The following is a 17381-nucleotide window of genomic DNA, read 5'->3' as shown; positions in this document are numbered from 1 at the left end:
CTTGTACGTTTTTTGTTGTTGCTGTTGTCTATTTTATTATTTTAGGCCAAAGAAATCATTGCAATTCCATTCCTGGTTGTGAAACTCAAAATAAATCAAACACTTGACTCTGTGTTATGGACCACCATTTGATCCTTCTTTTTTGCCAGGTGCCTTACACCAACTTCAAGTCACAACTGAAATTTTGTCACATGTCAAACAAAATGATATCCTGTATTCATCACTTTACTGATGCCACAGTTAGAAATGAGCCAGGGTTTATTGTGCAGAGCCAGGGAGAGGCAGCATCACACAACAGGTTTCCTCTTGGAGATTTAGAAGTGCAGTCTGTTCACTGTGATCTGTGCTTACTGAGCATGCTCAGTAGGACAAGGACCAATAAGAGCAGTTTCTAACTCACTGAGACTTCATATCAACCATGGAGCCACAGTGGACCAGCAGAGTTTTACCTGTCCTCTTTACTGCAGTATTTGTTGGTCAACAGATTTTCTCATCATCTTCATTATAGCCCTGGCACAAAGTAGGTAATTCTGCAGTTCACATTTTGCTTTGACTGTGGCGCCTCCTACTGGTTTCATCTAAAAAACCTACAGATGCACTGTGATGGAAAACCTGTCAAGAGGAGGAGCACAGTCATGAACACATGATGAAGAGACTTTTGTGTCAGTCCCATCCAGTAAAATTATTCCTGCTCAACATCACTGAGTCAGCAATGTTGACTCTCTGCTCACTGATCTCATTCTGCATGTTATGGGGTAAGAACATGTTCCACCACATTCACATATTTGGTTTGTTAACTTGTTGGAAAACATCTTGCACCAGCTTTAAACCAGATTTCCACCAGACCACATGAACATCTTATGAACTAACATTATCACAACGTTTTACAAAATACAAACTTTCAAAACAAAGTTGCTGGCATACAGAATGAGTTGATGTAACTCTGAAAAGACTTTTAGACTCAAGATGACTGAATTCCCTCAAACGTTTCATTCCAGGTCAAAGTGTTGGAGACACCATCACACCAGAGAAGGATGCTGAACAAGCCGCTGAGGGCAGTAAAGTGAAGCTCTCCTGCAGATACAGCAGCTCTCAAGTTTACAGTCTGTTATGGTACCGCCAGTATCCTGGATCAGCCCCCCAGTTCCTCATTCTGGAAAACTCAGGAGTCGTAAATAATCCCATACCAGGACTGAGCATCCAACACGTCCAAGAGCAGAGTCGTGTGGATCTGGAGATCTCCTCAGCTGAAGTGACAGACTCTGCTCTGTACTACTGTGCTGTGAAGCCCACAGTGACAGGAAACACACAGTCTCTGTACAAAAACCTCTGGAGAACTTTAAAAACGCCCATGACAGCAGCAATGGCATTTGAAGGGGAGGAACCATCAGGAAACACAAGGGGCTGAATAGTGACAGGAAGCTACAGAAAGACCAGGGAACTAGCAGCTCTTCATTTTACACTTTGTTCTTCTGTCATTCAACATGTCATTTTACTTTCTGTTGTTCATGTGGATCATTGAAGGTAAGCCGTGTTTTAAATAATTTCATGTGCAAGTAAATGTAGTATGAAAAAAATTCCCATGAATGAACCTCACAGTCTGGTTGTGTTGAAGTCGTTCAACCCAGTGTGTCAAATGTATTCTGGATTATTGTTTAAATCCATTAATGTGAGTCACATCTGTGTTGGCAGATGTTCACTGTCAAGATCTCACTCCAATCAAGACTGAAGAGTTCAGTTTGGAAGGCAGCAAAGTTACTCTGTCATACAACTACTCCAAAACTACTGTTGGTGATTACTTCTTCTGGTATCGACAAGATCCTGGAAAACCACCAGAATTCCTCCTGATGATCACAGGAACTGAAAAGTCAGCACAGATCCTCAAATCAGACTCAAGGATTTCTACTAAACTGACTGAAGACAAGCGTGGTGTGGATCTGGAGATCTCCTCTGCTGCAGTGACACACTCTGCTCTGTACTACTGTGCTGTGAAGCCCACAGTGACAGGAAACACACAGTCTCTGTACAAAAACCTGACAAGCTGCTGGAAGCCTGTTTCCCACATCCTGTTCCACTTTCCTCCTCCACTAGAGGGCGACATGACCCAGCAGGCGTTGCTCTGTTGTTGCCCTGTTGGACCATTCTGTCATTAAAAACTGCTGCCATTAAGACTGTGACTCTGCACCGCGTCCAATACGAGCAAAGTTTTTCCAACTGACTTTCTATCTAAAACCAGCTGGTAAGAGCGAGCAGATGGTAAAAAAAAAAAATCCTGAGCGGTGTGTCGGCAGTCAGAGACACAACGTGAGTCGCATTCAGCCCTAACCCCTAACCCTAACCCCCGAACCATTTTGAGTTGTTTCTATCAGGGAGGCATTTTGTCTTTTCTGCCCAGAAGCCATTTTTGGCTCTTTTCCACTAGTACCTACTCAGCTCGACTCTACTCAACTCGACTCTTCTCGCCTCGGCACAGTTTGGGTGGTTTTCCATTACAGTTGAGTCCCACCTCGCCGTGGGTGGAGTCGTCACAGCAAGGCGGCGCACCGTCCAGCTCCCTCTGGATTCTTTGGGCCACCAAGCTCAGAAAAGTCTCCACCTCTTCACCGGTACCGGTTTGCTTGCCATTTTCCGACTTTGCCAACTTCAGTGATGATCAATGTGCAGAATCGCTGCTGCCGTTTTTTTTTGTTTGTTTGTTTGTTTGTTTTGTTTTTTAAATGTTGGGTTTGGTTTTCGTGCAGGAGTCGCCCTCATGTGTCGTCACTCCCTGTCCAATCAGTGGCCTGCACGGCGTTTATGTCACATTTTCAGCTCGACTCAGCTCGCTTGGAACCCCGGCTGAGTGGGTCCTAAAATGGGACCTGCTACCAGGTACCACCACCTGATGGAAAAGCAGCCTTTGTTTTGTTAGTTGTTGGAAATTATTTTGCCATCAGTTTTGTTTTCTTAGCCACTGATCCTTTATTTTTCTGTTGTGTTCGGGTTTTGAGTGGTGGCCTATATGTAAATGTGTTTTAAGCAGGTAAGTTTAGGGTAGCCCAGGTAGGCTCTTTTTGTTTACGCCTTCAGCTGTTTTCAAGAAAAGCTGAATGGCGGACCAGGTAGGTTAGTATTTCTTTTGTTATAGAGCAGGCTAGTGTTGTGTCTTTTGTGTGTATCCATTGCCCTGTATTTCCCTCTTGTGCCTTTTTATTTACCCTGAGTTACTACAAATAAACGGCTGTATATGCCTGTACAACCACTTTTGTTGCTTCCCTTAATTCCCTAGACAATTCCCATCCTTAGGGTTGTAACAGGGAGTCTGTGCATGTATATGTGTGTGTGGGTGAGTGAGTTTGAGAGTGTGTGTATGAATGTAACAGTGTGTTTGTGTGTGTGTGTTAGGAGGAGGCAACTCCTCCGTACTTTGAATCAAAAAACCCTAAATAATTAACAGTTACCGGACCCTTGCAATAGCATGGGGAATGCGGGGGGGGCGGGGGCCCGTAACAACAGGCCCCATCCTCCTGCAAACCCCATAATGAAGAAGCGCTGTCAGACGTAGCTTTAGTAACAGGACCAGGGCCTTAAATTGGTGCAACACGTAAAGACTGGAGGGGAAGGGGTGACTCCATAAGGCTGGATCAAGTCTGACAGGTCCTGAATCCCAGTGCCGGGCGTCGGGTTCTGCCACATGGTTTCACACTAAAGGTCCTTACACACCAACGGCGTTATTTTCGTGCAAATATTTTGTATTTTTCCAAACTCATAACATGCAATAAGTACTTGCACATAGAATGAGAAATACGAAAAGTCGAAATGCGAGAGATTTATTTTTCGCAACAAGCTCGATTTTTCTAGGCGAACAAACTGCAGCAGCCAATCAGCAGCCTCCATTCCCAACAACAACATGAGGTCAGTGCCTGCAGGAGAGGCAGCGTTTCTCCTCAGGAGCTGCCCACTAAAATATTCTGACAGCCTGCCTCACACAGACAGCCAGGCTCTGCTCTGGGTCAGTGGGATCCTGATAGTTGGTTCTCTGTCTCTCTGGATGTGGTGCCAGCAAACCCAGGAGAGTCTCGGATTGTCCCTCAGACATCCGAAAATAAGTTCGGAAATGGTCATGATACAATTTTAATTCCTGTATCAGCAGGTGGGATTCTTCTCTATCCCTGCTCTGTAAAAACGGATGTACCCAAAATCTCCTCTTTGGACGGGTAAACAGTTCAATAATGACAAGGTCCTCATCGGAGGACGAAGTTGACTCCATGTTTTATTCCTGTCAGAACGCTCTCCTGCTCGCGGTGGGATTCATATTTCGCAATATGCACATTCACATCGCTGACTGGTGTGAATAGTTAAAGGCGAAATTGTCGCCAATGAGTTGTTTCCCACTTTCGTTCCACTATTTCGCCCCGCATACCGGTGTGGAACAACCTTAACTCTGGAGCTCTGTCGAGGCGGGTTGTTCTTCAGGGTTTTGGCAGCTCAGTAAAGGACGTGATTCAGTGCCTTTTCACAGGAAAACTCACGTTCAAAGGCGCTCGTACTACTGAAACTGGAGATGGTGTTGGTGTGAGATATCGAGTGTATTATTTCCTAACCTAACTCTGCTCCATAGCAGTGCGTCTGTTACCAAGCAAGTTTAGCAGAAACTTTACTGTCTATCAGTGACTACAGACCGAGAGAAGAGCGAGCTGGAAAAAACCTGAAGCTACTGAAGAGAGACGCGACGTGAGCTTTCACACCTGAGAGGGTGACAGAGAGGTGGTCACTGTGTGTGTGTGTGTGTGTGTGTGTGTGTGTGTGTGTAGGGGTTGGGCGCTGTGTGTGACTGGCCCATCACACAATGTGGACATGGTCAGCAGTTTCATTCATCACGAGCACGAATATTGACTCAGATTACTCGTATAATACTCGTACTCGTCAAAAGTGCTTTATCCGTAGCGGATACTCGTTTCAGCCGAGTATCAGGCTCAACGCTTGAAGGTCCTGAAGAAAAAGTACCAATGTACCAATACTTGTTGTCATGAGTAGTTACAACTGGCCAATGGAAATACATCAAGAATTTTACACAAAGTCATTCAAAACATTCAGTGATCTATAATTTTTTTTTTTTTTTTTTTTTTAATGCATCAGAATATGTATCAAAATATTTCTGGAGAAAAGTTGTATTAATTTTTGTGGTCGATATTCAGCTTCTGTTACAAATTTTTGTTCTTTCTGTTGTCAACTATTATGCCCAATAACCTAGTGATGTCAATTCATCAACACCATGTCAATTACAAAAAGGAAGATCTTGAACAATTCATGATTTCACTGATGAAAACTATCTGTGCAAAACACAATATCTCCAAAGCTGGAGCCTCTGGCCCCGCCTACAAATGGTGAGAACAGAGCATCACATGAAACAAGTTGCTCAGAGTGAACAAGTGGTTAAAGAGCTTCATCAGTACGAGGGGAAGGACAGACTGAACAAAGACTTTAACTGTCAAAGTAGAAAAGAAGAAAAAGGAATTTCCATAGTGGTGTTTAAAACATGAAAGACTTGGTTTTTAAGATGGTGGCTCTGAGCTTCAGTGTGTTTTCACCTTTGTTTCTGACCATACTGTCAGGTATGTCAAACAACATTTTCAAAAAAACATTCACATTCCACTGACGTTATTTTACTGCTAAAAATGTCAAGAACCAAGAAGTAACAGTTATCTCTTCCTTCAGGTGTCAGCTGTGAAGATCTCACTCCAGTCAAGAAAGAAGAGTTCAGTTTAGAAGGCAGCAAAGTTACTCTGTCATACAAATACAACAAAACTGCAGGATATAATGATTACTTCTTCTGGTATCAACAATATCCAGGAAAAACACCAGAATATCTCCTAATGATCATAGGATTTGAAAACTCAGAGAAGACTCTCGAATCAGACCCACGGATTTCTACTAAACTGACTGAAGACAAGCGTGGTGTGGATCTGGAGATCTCCTCTGCTGCAGTGACACACTCTGCTCTGTACTACTGTGCTGTGCAGCCCACAGTGACAGGAAACACACAGTCTCTGTACAAAAACCTGACAGCCAACAGCAGAAGCTACACTACACTGCAAACACAGAGCCGTAGGAGACATTTTCTTGTGTTATCAAGTTATTTCAAAATGCATTCATTCAGGATTCTTGTCTGAGTGAAACCCTCAGTTTTAAAAGGTAATCTTACTTATTTACTGATCAAATCCACCACAGAAAATGACTTGCAGAGGCGTTGCTGCACCACAAATGAACCCAACAAGTTGTTGTGTACACGTGGAGTGTCTGCTCAATCGATGATTCCTCATCACACAAACATGGTCAGTGGTACAAAGTGTAGAAAATGACAATTTCTCCAAAGTCAACCTCTTGTCTACACAAACCCAGCAGATACCAGCAAGTTTCCCCTCTCAAAACATGAGTTGAACTTTCCTCCTCCACTAGAGGGCGACATGACCCAGCAGGCGTTGCTCTGTTGTTGCCCTGTTGGACCATTCTGTCATTAAAAACTGCTGCCATGAAGAGAACAACTCTCACACTGAATGCTGAACATCAGCTAGTTTCTCCTGTTGCTTTAGACCTTGTTGTAGAGATGGAACACTGGCTGTGGATTATTCTTGCTGCACTTCTCTTTGGTATGATAGACAGCATCACACTTTGATCCACCTGTTTCTAGCAATATAGAAAGCTTTCTCCAGCTCATCAAGCTCTATTTGTTGTTGATGTGCAGATTCCACAGGAGCAGAACATGGCATATCTGCTGTCATTTGTTAGCTTGGAGATAACTCCCTGTATGCTACAGGCTGACATCAGACAGCAGGCAGTGAAAAGCCACACTCATCTACATGTCTGTGTCAAGCAGTCATGCACAAACTAGTCATGTTGTGATCTCAGCTCCAGTCAACTCTCTCAACACTTGAGCTGCTGCTGGCCATAGAGGAACACTGGACACTGGACATTTTCCACTGTCTTCTCCTCTCAGCCTCATGGACAATGTTAGTCTAATGGCTTGATTTTCTCCACTTTTTCCAGGGCTAACAGCTGCAGACGACATCTCTCCTGTACAAGATGAAGTCAGTGGGACAGAGCGGCAATCTGTCACACTCACCTGCACCTATCAAACAAGTTATCGTCAAATTTACCTTCACTGGTACAGACATCAGTCTGAGCAGGCTCCTCAGTTTATACTCTTGAAAGGAGCCAAAGGCAACACTCATGAACATATTCCTAATAATCGTTATGGATCCAGAACAAGCGACTCATCCACTGAACTCACCATAACAGGCCTAACCCTGGCAGACACAGCTCTCTACTACTGTGCTCTAGACACACAGTGATAGAAAGTCTACAAGAGGCTGTACAAAAACCTGAACACAGATATCTCACTATTCTTCAAAGAGGAGGGAAGTGGAATTCAAAGCACAGCTTCATATCAGATGGATTGTGGGAACTCATGCTTTATCAGAGCCACTGTGGTTCCAGCTGCTAATCAAACACTGTGGGAGGACTCACATGCTCAGCAAAAACACAGCAATGACTAATCAGCTGGATGAGGCTACAAACAGACTGTCTAATGAAAACCACATTAATCAAGCTGTGGTATATTTTATACTAGTAGTTTATTATCATTTTACACTCATGTGTTTTACACTCATGTGTTTTAACATATATATGATATTTTTATGTTATATTCTATTCAATAGGTATTTTTAAGATACATTTCACTAAACATATTGTCGATGCAAAGGTTCAACAGCAGTGGTGGCCGGCCAATAGAGGGCGCTAGGGCGCCGCCCCACCACTCCCAACATCCTGCAGTAGACCTGAATAAAAACTACTTTGAAATATATCCTTTGGTATATTTTAAATGACCAATCCAGCAAGTTGAATATTATATAGTTAGTGACCAGTTAGTAAAATGTATAATCTGCAACAAAACGTTGGTGTAAAATGTTCCACGTTGTCTAAAGTTCCTGATAGGTTCCTGACTGTCACCTGTTTGGGCACAAGGATCTTTATGCTTGACTCTCATTTGAGTTGGACATGCGCATTACGCTCCTCTTCAATACAAGAGATAGGAGCTGCCTTAGGTGCATTTTTCCTTTGCCCAAGCTAATACAAGGATACAAGGATACAAGGAAGTTTATTTGTCATTATACAACAGGTTGAATAATGAAATTAAAGTGTGTTTCCCTCTTGATTGATTAATTGATTGTATAGAAAATAAAATTATTAAACATGGAGGAGTGCAGATGGTGCATTCAGTAGTCTCACAGCCTGAGGGAAGAAGCTGCTCTGTAGTCTGGTGGTACGGCCGCGGATACTTCTGTATCTTTTTCCTGACGGCAGCAGGTGAACAGGCTGTGGCTGGGGTGGGTGTTGTCTTTTAGGATCTCACCTCACCTCCCCGATATCACTGATGCTTGGTAGATGGGTGCCAGTGATGTTTTGGGCAGTTTTAATCACTCGTTGCAGAGTCTTCCTGTCCTGGGCCGTGCACATCCCATGCCAGTTTGTGATGTTTCCAGTCAGGATGCTTTCAATCGCTCCTTTGTAGAAGCTGACAAGAACTTGGCGTGGGAATTTTGCTTTCTTAAGTTTCCTTAAGAAATACAGCCGTTTCTGAGCTTTTTTAACCTGGGCAGAGATATGTGAAGTCCATGTCAGGTTCTCTGTTATGTTGATTCCCAGGAACTTAAAACTGCTCACTTGCTCCACCTCAGCTCCATTGATGTAGACAGGGTTGTGTGACTTTGCCTCCTTTTTTCTAAAATCAACTATCAGCTCTTTGGTTTTGCTGACGTCGAGCAGAAGGTTGTTGTCTGTGCACCATTCTGCACGATGGTTGATTTCCTCCCAATATGAAAATTTTTTTGGAAATCCGGCCGATGAGGGTGGTCTCATCCGCGAACTTCACAATAGACTTCTCTCCATCTCGGGGGTTGCAGTCGTGGGTGTACAGAATAATACACACCACCAACCTCTTGGGGGCAGCAACGTGTAAACCTCATAGGTGAAACTGACATACCGGCACACCTGCCATCACAAATGAATGAAGAGTAGAGAGAAGAAGATGACGAGCGTCGTGAGTGAAAAGTAAACAGACAGTAAATTCATAAAGGAAAAAGAAAATTCAGTTAAATCCCTGCACAATACACCATCTGAGAGAAGAAGAGCGCAAGCAAAGCAAAGAATGAAAGAGCTCGGACATGATCAACCTGATATCAAAATTACACAGGAATCAAAGGACAGAGGAAGACGATATACCAGGTCACTTTGTAGGAGCTGGTTTACTGAAAAGGCTTGGCTAACTGAATATAATAATAGTAACTTATTATGACATAGTGTTATTGTATTAGACTGTTTAGTTATATTATAATATCTATAATTTCATTACAACATTCAGCTGTGAAAATTAAAAACGCCTTTCATTGACATAAATATACTGGTATGATACCTTACATGTTTGCTTGATTTTTTTTTTTTTTTTTTTTTTTTCATGTAGCCCTACCTGGAAAAAAATCCACCAGCCGCCAATGTTCAACAGTGAAACTCTATAGATATTCTGTAGATATAATTTAGTGTATTTTATACACTAAATTATAAACTTCATTTATTTTGTTACTTGTGTTTTTCTAATTTCTCTAAAGACACAGACGTCTCCTCATGTTCAGAGGTATATTTTGTGAAGTCGACCATCACTCCTGCTCAATGACTGGACAACCTGCTGCTGGAACACAAGAATTTACCAGTGTGGGGTTCATCCATCCATCCATCCATCCATCCATCCATCCATCCATCCTTCCATCCACACATCCATCCATCCATCCATCCATCCATCCATCCATCCATACATACATCAAAATAGTTTAAGTATTTGACCTGGACGCTTTACTGTACATTTACTGCGAATCAGTGATTCTGGATTTTTAGGACACAAGAATTGCCAACTCAACTATTTTCTTTTTAAATACTTCATAAGAATAAAATCTCACTTTTAAATAAATTTCACTCCATCAATCCTTTAAATGTTGTTCTGTTTTGTGCATTCTGCAGTTTGTTATCCTGTTTGTTTTGATTTTTTTTTTTATATATATATATTATTTGTTGTTCATGATTTTTTTTTTTAACAAAACAAAACGTTTGTTTCAGTTAGATTTCATGCTGCTCATCCTACATATTATATTAATGGGTGTGAAATGTATTGATTGAACTGTATGCTCATTGTTATGAAGTCAAATTCTTTTACTTTGGTTTAACTTTCTGGAAAACATTCAGTGTGCTTGCAGTCGTGTTTTTGGGGAAAAAACAACTGCAGAAACAATTTCCAGTAGCGTGGCATCAAAACAACACCAACAACTGAATTCTGCTTCAAATCATCAGATAACAAACTGCTGTCATCCTGCCCGGTATCTATTTCTCCACAGAAACATTAAATGCAACGTCTGTGTAGGATCTCAGTCATCCAGGTCACAGTTATCCAAGTACGGTTGAACTGAGATCAGCTGGACTGTAGATTCTTGAAGACGTTTGACTTCTCATCCAAGAGGCTTCTTCAGTTCTAACAGACTGGTGGGGAGTCCCAGGTATTTAACCTGTGTGGGGACGTTGTCCAGGTGGTTGAAACTACTGGAGCGTTAGTGCTCCTACCTGTTGTGATGACCGACGTTAGTGTTGGTGGAGTCACCTGACTTCAGGAGTGAAGGACTCTGGTTAGAGTCTTCCAGGAGTGAATGGTGGTCGTTGGGATCACAAGAGGTCAAGGGTGTGTGGTTGAACTTCCTGTGAAGGGTGACAGTACAGCGTTGTAGGTTGGAGGCAGATGGTGTCTGAGACCTCCTCCTCTGTTGACAGATGGTTTCTCTGTCTTGACAGAGATCGCTTCCTTCTCTCCTCTGTCCAACCATCTGTCCTCTCTATCCAAGATGTGGACATTATGGTCCTCCATGGAGTTTCCCTTTTCTCTCTGTTCAACATGTATGGGCGTCTCCAAACGCAAGTCCTGTTCACATTCACAGACGTGGAAAATCATCACTAAATCAGAATATTCCCTGCACTGGTGAGCTCTTTGAACAAAAAATAAAAACATGTTTTGAAGATGTTAAAAGATTTTGTTGTTGTAAAAAAGCTGTGAAACTGTTGATGTATGAAACAGACCTCCATCTTTTCCCATCGTGTCACCATGGAAACGGCTTCAGGTCCAGGATGAGTGGATGTGTAGCTCCTCCTACTGACTGCAGAGGAGGCTGCATGGCAGAGAGCTGTTTTCTTCCCAGCTGTGAACATCAGACCAACCACAGCTCATAAAAGCAGACACACCTCATTGAACAGAAACATATTCCACATTCTGCTCTCTAACCATGGCAATACACTTTGCACTTTTACTCCTGTCAGCTCTTGGAGGTACGTAAAGGTTTTCACAAGACAAACTGGAACACAACAAGGTCAATTAAAAACTATAATCCGGATTTAGTTTTTCTTTGAACCTGGATTTCACTATTCAGTGTCTTTTGTATGTACAAGCTCAAGACAAAGAAATCAGCAGCAAGTCATGAATGAATGATTTTGAAACTAAACTCTCCATGTATGTTTTTCCTTCAACAGGTGACACATTTGCAGATGATATTACTGCCATCAGAGCTGAAGTGTATTCATCTCAGGACCGCAGCGTCACTCTATCCTGTAACTATTCAATTAAAGCTCAAAGTCTCCAGTGGTATCGACAGTATCCTGGATCAGCTCCTCAGTTCCTTCTCCTGATCACAGACACAACAACTCCTGATGTAGTGGGAGCAAAAACTCCAATCCCTCGACTGTCTGTTCAACTGAACCAGAAGAGAAATGGAGTGGATCTGGAGATCTCCTCAGCTGAAGTGACAGACTCTGCTCTGTACTACTGTGCTGTGCAGCCCACAGTGACAGGAAACACACAGTCTCTGTACAAAAACCTCTGGAGAACTTTAAAAACGCCCATGACAGCAGCAATGGCATTTGAAGGGGAGGAACCATCAGGAAACACAAGGGGCTGAATAGTGAGAGGAAGCTACAGAAAGACCAGGGAACTAGCAGCTCTTCATTTTACACTTTGTTCTTCTTTCATTCAACATGTTGTCATTTTACTTCCTGTTACTGGTGTGTATTATTGAAGGTAAGACACACTTCAAATCACTTGGTATACAAACAAAATGTCAGATGAAACTAATTCTTCATGAGTCTGGTTTGGTTGCAGCTGATTAACCCAGTATGTCAAATGTAATCTGGTTCATTGATTAAATCCATGACTGACAGTCAAATCTGTTTTTGCAGATGCTGATTGTGGAGATCTCACTCCTGTCGAGGATGAAGAGTTCAGTTTGGAAGGCAGCAACGTTACTCTGTCATACAAATATTCAGAGAAAGCAGCTGGTAATGATTACATCTTCTGGTATCGACAAGATCCAGGAAAACCACCACAGCTGCTCCTCTCTCACTCAGGATCAGGTTCAAAATTAGTGCCACCAAAAGCAAACTCTGGACTGTCTTTTAAAGTGAATGAAGAGCAAACCCAAATGGATCTGGAGATCTCCTCTGCTGCAGTGACACACTCTGCTCTGTACTACTGTGCTGTGAAGCCCACAGTGACAGGAAACACCAAAGCTCAATACAAAAACCTTTGGTGCAGAAATCCAGAATGCAAAGGCAAACAAATACTCTGCAATAAACACTAGAGGGAGACAAATACTATGGACTTCCAACAGTCTGTTGTCTTACAGTTAATTTTCACAGCAGAAATGTACAGAAAATGTAGCACTTTGTGCTTCATTTTATATATGAAAAGTGCTCAATTAATAAAGATTGATTGATTGAAATGACACAAACTCTTAAAATCAGTCAAGTTAAAATAGTAGTGTTGGGTGTACAATTTTATATTAGGAATAAAAAGGAAAAAGGGAAATATCAAATTCGTATAGAAATGTTCTATAGAAATACAGAAATGTTATCATACATATAAACCTTTGAGTACACAGCACAAATCGTATGAAATATTATATTCACAAATTCCTTTTCCATATTCACAGTGAAAACGGTGATTGAATGCTTCATGTCTAACATTACTTTATGTAAATGAAATAATCCAGGAGTTTGGGTGGATTTGTTGAAAAACTCAAAACATATTTGAAAAAAGTCCGAAAGACAGGAAGGAAGAAAACATTTTTTCATTATCATCCATGGCGGCCAGTTTACTCGTGTGTATTCTATAAAAATGCTATTTTTTTTGACTCCGCCCGTTCAGGGTTACCTCAGCCAATAGCATTACTGCCCACAGAGCAAACATATTTTACAACTACAACTCCAAATTGCTGGATTACAAGGGGAGGGGCTGTGCAGCAGAGAGGCTCATGACTTCCATCCTTCTGGCTTTCACACCAAAGACATGTTGCTTTATGTCTGTTTGCTTTCAGCAAACTTTATAGGTGAGTTATACACCTGTCATCAAAGTCTTTTTTAACTTACAGTGGATATAGCAGACATTTTGCCTGACTTCAAAGCTCTGGTGTGACTGAGATGAATCCCATTGATTTTTCAGCCATGGCCTCAGGGAACAGCATAAACCCAGAAGCTACTGAAGAACATGTTGTAGAGGGAGGAAACATCACCTTCACCTGCAAATATGATGGGAGCATCAACAATATCCAGTGGTACCGTCAATACCCGAGATCCAGACCAGAGTTCCTGCTCTACATCACAGAAGGAGGATCTGTCCATGAAGCTGTTCCTGGTTTCTCAGCTCACATTGACAAACAAGAGAAGCGTGTTAGTATGGAGATCCCTTCCACTGCAGTGACACACTCTGCTCTGTACTACTGTGCTCTGCAGCCCACAGTGACAGGAAACACACAGTCTCTGTACAAAAACCTCTGGAGAACTTTAAAAACGCCCATGACAGCAGCAATGGCATCTGAAGGGGAGGAACCATCAGGAAACACAAGGGGCTGAATAGTGACAGGAAGCTACAGAAAGACCAGGGAACTAGCAGCTCTTCATTTTACACTTTGTTCTTCTGTCATTCAACATGTTGTCATTTTACTTTCTGTTTCTGGTGTGTATTATTAAAGGTAAGACACACTTCAAATCACTTGGTAGACAAACAAAATGTCAGATGAAACTAATTCTTCATGAGTCTGGTTTGGTTGCAGCTGATTAACCCAGTATGTCAAATGTAATCTGGTTCATTGATTAAATCCATGACTGTGAGTCAAATCTGTTTTTGCAGATGCTGATTGTGGAGATCTCACTCCTGTCAAGGATGAAGAGTTCAGTTTGGAAGGCAGCAAAGTTACTCTGTCATACAAATATTCAGAAAAAGCAACTGGTACTGATTACTTCCTGTGGTATTGTCAAGATCCAGGAAAACCACCAGAATTCCTCCTGTCTATTGCAGGATATCAAGATTCAGAAGAGTTTCTCAAATCAGACCCAAGGATTTCTACTAAAATGTCTCAAGACAAGCGTGGTGTGGATCTGGAGATCTCCTCAGCTGAAGTGACAGACTCTGCTCTGTACTACTGTGCTGTGCAGCCCACAGTGACAGGAAACACACAGTCTCCGTACAAAAACCTCTGGAGAACTTTAAAAACGCCCATGACAGCAGCAATGGCATTTGAAGGGGAGGAACCATCAGGAAACACAAGGGGCTGAATAGTGACAGGAAGCTACAGAAACACCAGGGAACTAGCAGCTCTTCATTTTACACTTTGTTCTTCTGTCATTCAACATGTTTTCATTTTACTTTCTGTTGTTCATGTGTATCATTGAAGGTAAGCCATGTTTTAAATAATTTGGTATACTAGTGAATGTAGTATGAAAAATATTCCCACGAATGAAACTTACAGTCTGGTTGTGTTGAGTTGGTTCAACCCAGTGTGTCAAATGTATTCTGGATTATTGTTTAAATCCATTAATATGAGTCACATCTATGTTGGCAGATGTTCACTGTCAAGATCTCACTGCAATCAAGACTGAAGAGTTCAGTTTGGAAGGCAGCAAAATTACTCTGTCATACAACTACTCCAAAACTGCAGCATATGACGATTACTTCTTCTGGTATCGTCAAGATCCAGGAAAACCACCACAGCTGCTCCTCTCTCACTCAGGAACAAGTGCAGTATCATCAGAACCAGATCCAAACTCTGTACTGTCTTTTAAAGTGAATGAAGAGAAAACCCAAATGGATCTGGAGATCTCCTCTGCTGCAGTGACACACTCTGCTCTGTACTACTGTGCTGTGAGGCCCACAGTGACAGGAAACACACAGTCTCTGTACAAAAACCTGACAGCCAACAGCAGAAGATAACACATCTGCACAGCACACAGAGGATACATTGCTTCTTATCACACAAACACAACCCATTCTTACATCTAAAATGGTGTCTGTGCTGTTGGTCCTTTCTGCTCATACAAACGGGCTCAGTGGTCACCAGTGGCGGTTCTGCCCATGTTGCCGCCCTGGGCGAAATTACTGCCTTGCGCCCTACTGTTCTAGCTGCGCGTGCGTGCGCGCGCGCGCGCGCGCGCACGCGGCGAAAACTTCCAAGCGATAACGGCCGCTATCGGTGCCCCTCTGGCGGCTAGACGCGCCCCTCCCAGAGCAGGGGCGCCAACACCTACACAAATACCTTTTTTGGAAAAATACTTTTTATATGGACAAAATCTTGTTTGCATAAAAAAAAAAGCCACCGGTCAGCATCAGGCGGGCCGGTCGCGGCACCGGCTTGATGCCTACAGGTGCCGCGCCCACCCGGTCAGGTCTGCCGGATCTGACAGGTGACACAGAGGTGGCACACATACTGCCATCCTCTCATTATAAATCAACTTTTGTTCATACGCGGCTGCAGCAGCACAACGGACAATGACACAGACAACATGGTTGATTATTGACTGCGCAATGCGGCCATTCGCCGGTAATTGCGGCATCAGGCAAGCCTACCTACTGGTTTATATGCAAGCACAATACATGTGTATTTGCTTACACCCCAATATTAGACGAGGGCGTTTTTTCAGGGCATTTTCAATGGAAAAAATATTGTCTTATATTGAGATGAATACGGTAATAGAAAACTGCTTTGCAGCGAGGATGATTTTTTTTTTTTTTGCTCTCATGCCGCCCCCCACGTGACATGAAAATATGCCGCCCGGGCGGCTGCCCGCTTCGCCCGTGCCTAAAAACGCTACTGGTGGTCACACACAATCCAAATTTCTCCACAGCGCCATCATGTGTCCACAGAACCCACCACATTACTCCATTTATACACTGTAATTATTTCAAATTACAAAATCATGAAAGAGAGGCCAATGGTTTCGTACATCTCTCTGTGGAATTAATGAAAATTGAGATAATGATTAAAAAAAACAAAAAAAAAAAAACAGGTTGACGCATAAAACTGTTAAACCTCCCCTGACTTAAATAAAACAGATTCTCCTGAACATTATGGTTTTATTCTCACTGTTAATATTCAAACTCAGCACTTTCTGAATGACTGTTGCTATATCCTAACAAGTTACTTTAAATGGCAGTAACACTATAATGTAATCAGTTACTTTAAAAAGTAACATTTCCCAACACTGCTAGTGTCACATTCCATGATGTCCGAGTGTGAAATTAAAAGTTCAAAAACTCAGTTATCTCACTCTGCCACTTGGGGTCGCCAAAGTGTGAAGTTTCCTTTTGAAGCTGTGACTGCTGTTCGTCCATGAGGAACAAAGACAAGATACCTCAGAGGAGCTCAACTTCACATTTAACTATTAATGCTGGAAAATCATTTGTTCAAAAGTTTGAGGCTTTTTCTTCATCCTCTTTTCATCCACAAAGAACCAACTCCCCATGCCTGTTCTGTTCAGTGAGCAATATTTCAGGCCAGGGTCCAAAATTTGAAGCATTTACCTGACAAATGTGGGTATATGAATTGGAGTCATCGGCCAGGTGGCTAGAAAGTGATTTGGTGTGACAGCACAGGGTCAGGTTTATATTGCTGTGTTTTTTATGTGTACCAGCTGCCATGAACCCCCTACACAACCACTGAAACACCCTTAATCCTTAACAACCTCCCTAGATGACCCCTCACACCCTTTAAGTCCCCATGAAATGACCTCATATGACTTCTGCTTCTTGTAAAACAAGTGACATCATCCTGCACGTGTGGGTGTACATTAAAATTTTAAAAACCTCATGAAATATACCATAGGTACGACCTCCTGAAGGATTCCTGGAGCCTCTTCAAAGACCACCACAACATTCCTTGAACACCCCTAAAAACCCTTTGTGTCTCTCCTCAAACCTCTAAGAGGAAACAAACCTGAAGAAACCATGAATCCCAACACAAACATTAAAACACTCTTGAGAGCCCCTG

At 42.4% G+C, this 17381-nt stretch overlaps 1 protein-coding gene across 1 annotated transcript; it reads left to right on the top strand.

Annotated features, from left to right (window-relative positions):
• Window positions 1-697: 697 nt before the first annotated feature.
• Window positions 698-17054, top strand: LOC115375386 (uncharacterized). Its single transcript, XM_030074792.1, has 6 exons — window positions 698-755; window positions 999-1276; window positions 1743-1988; window positions 4927-4990; window positions 13562-13792; window positions 17026-17054. Exons 1-6 carry the CDS (start codon window positions 713-715, stop codon window positions 17052-17054), a joined length of 891 nt encoding a protein of 296 aa, XP_029930652.1. The 5' UTR covers window positions 698-712.
• Window positions 17055-17381: the final 327 nt, after the last annotated feature.

This window comes from Myripristis murdjan, chromosome 17, assembly GCF_902150065.1.
Source record: "Myripristis murdjan chromosome 17, fMyrMur1.1, whole genome shotgun sequence".
Lineage (NCBI taxonomy): Eukaryota > Metazoa > Chordata > Actinopteri > Holocentriformes > Holocentridae > Myripristis > Myripristis murdjan.
This window is presented reverse-complemented; position numbering and strand designations above follow the sequence as displayed.